Here is a 2,169-nt window from a genome sequence, read left to right as displayed (position 1 = left end):
GGCCCTCACACCTGTTTCGGTGACTCTGCAGGCTTCCGCGGGGCTCCAGGGAAGGCAGGTCCCCAGGGAAGAGGCGGTGTGTCTGCCAACCCCGGATTCCGAGGAGACCTGGGGCCCATGGGGCACCAGGGGCCGCTGGGCCAGGAAGGTGAGTGATGGACGATGAAAGGGGGCAGCGGGCAGGGGCTTCATCCAGGCCTGCTGTGGTCTGACAGATGGACTGTGGTGTGCAAAGAGGGAGTAAAGGAGCGCTAAGAGAGACACGCAGAGAGAAGAGACTGTACCCCTTCTGCTCTGAAACCCCAGCTCAGCTCCCAGGACCCTCGCTGCAGCCTTGGTCCTGGGTGCACGCCCCAACACCTGCACCCAGCAGAGTATCTGCACCCAGCAGAGCACCTGGGCCCAGCAGAGCACCTGGCACAGAACCTCCAGGACAGGCTGGCTTCTTGCCTTCCTCTGAAGCCTGTGTGGGTGCCTCTGAGAAGGAAGCACCTGAGATACCTGAGAGATAAGATTTGTAAAGACCTGAAGGCTGAGACAATGAGATGAAAGAAACCAATTATATCAACGGGAGTCTCGTATTACTAACTTCTTAAAATTATTTGTACATGTGCAGGATGGGATAGGCCAGAAATAATAGCTAGTCATGCAAAAAAAAAAAATGTTGAGATGTCATCCACCTGTACTCGTCACAGTATGAGGCTGCATTATCAGCGCCCACATCTCAGGAAGCAGCAATCTGCTACCCTCTGGATGGACTCGCCCACGGCCGGATTGTGTAACATGGGGGATGCACATCTGGAGACGCACATGGACAGATAGGAGCCATCCAGGCGAGGAGACCGAGACAGTGCAGGGCAGAGGAGATGTCCTAATGAGAAAGGGAAGGTGGCGAGAGTGAAAATGCCCTTGCAGGGGAGAGGTCACAGGAACATGATCAGGACAGCTAATGTCAAACACTTGAAGGGCTGTCCTGTTGAAGACAGAGTAGACATTCCGTCCTCTGACAGGAGAATCCAGCCTCCTGAGTGGGTATTTCTAGCCCCAGGGTGGCCCAATTGTGCACTGAGCTGCCTCTCCCCAAGCATCCAGGCAAGGGAGGCCTGCCGCTGGGGGTAGAGGAGCCCATTGGTTGCGCCTGCGCACTAAGGTTTGTGTAGACTCCACCATTGTAGGGAGGCTGGACTTTAATACATCTGGGGCCCCTTTCAGGTGTTCTAGTTCTTGCTCAGCACTAGTGCAAGGGCAAAGCGCATGAGACCACCGAGTCCGTGCCCTTGTTCAGTGCCCTCACTGTCATCATTGCATGCTTACTGAGCACAGAATGTAGGTCAGGTCCTCCCCAGGAGACACTGGTCTACAAGGGCAGAGCCACGGGCACCTGGGCCTCCAGAGAAAGCCAAGCGACAGCAGTAGATGTTACCATGTGCTGTCAGCCACAGGCTGTGAGCTGAGGTCTACATGGCAGCTGAAAGGCGGCTCTTTCCTTTTTGGACCCTAGGGGAGCCAGGCCGCCCCGGGACGCCTGGCCTGCCTGGCATGCCCGGCCGCAGCGTCGGCATCGGCTACCTCCTGGTGAAGCACAGCCAGACGGACCAGGAGCCCATGTGCCCAGTGGGCATGAACAAGCTGTGGAGTGGATACAGCCTGTTGTACTTTGAAGGCCAGGAGAAAGCCCACAACCAGGACCTGGGTAGGTACCACCCGCCAGTCCCCAAGGCCAGCCAGCTGCAGGTGGTCAAAACTGAATGGCCACAGTGAGGCTCATGAAACCTCTACAGATGAGCTTCTCCTGGGGTTCCAGAAAGGGTTAAAATGGCCTTTGGTGCCCTCAGGTGAGGACCACAGAGACCTGCCTTTAACTCCAAGGAGCCGCCCACAGGCTCCCAGGAGTCCCAGCCTTGTACTGGCTCCTCTCTGCCCGGAAGCCACCAGCTGCTTCATCTCCTTACTTTTTGCCCCAAGTTCTGTAAACAGTCGGGCTGGGCTCATGAGGGCCTGGGGGTCACATAGAACCCCCAGGAAAATGGATATGTGGGAGGGTGTGCTCGGATTTATTCAAGTAAACCTGGTTGCCAGAAGGAATTAAAATGGCTTGAAAGCACACGGACGTTAAACGCTGGGGCCCGGAGGGAGGGTGTCTCTGTCTGAGGCATCTGTGTTGGGGCC

At 56.5% G+C, this 2,169-nt stretch overlaps 1 protein-coding gene across 1 annotated transcript in view; it reads left to right on the top strand.

The window, feature by feature from the left end:
- The window catches only part of COL4A2 (collagen type IV alpha 2), a 181,699-nt gene that overhangs the window by 175,243 nt on the left and 4,287 nt on the right, over positions 1-2,169 (top strand). Inside the window, exons 44-45 of the mRNA XM_006770706.2 lie at positions 32-148; positions 1,502-1,757. Of these exons, the coding sequence (XP_006770769.1) occupies positions 32-148; positions 1,502-1,757 (373 nt within the window). The remainder of the gene's footprint in view (positions 1-31; positions 149-1,501; positions 1,758-2,169) is intronic.

Source organism: Myotis davidii, unplaced genomic scaffold, assembly GCF_000327345.1.
Source record: "Myotis davidii unplaced genomic scaffold, ASM32734v1 scaffold242, whole genome shotgun sequence".
NCBI classification, from domain to species: Eukaryota; Metazoa; Chordata; class Mammalia; order Chiroptera; family Vespertilionidae; genus Myotis; species Myotis davidii.
The sequence above is the reverse complement of the archived record's forward strand: the minus strand, read 5'-3'. Positions and strand labels throughout refer to the sequence as shown.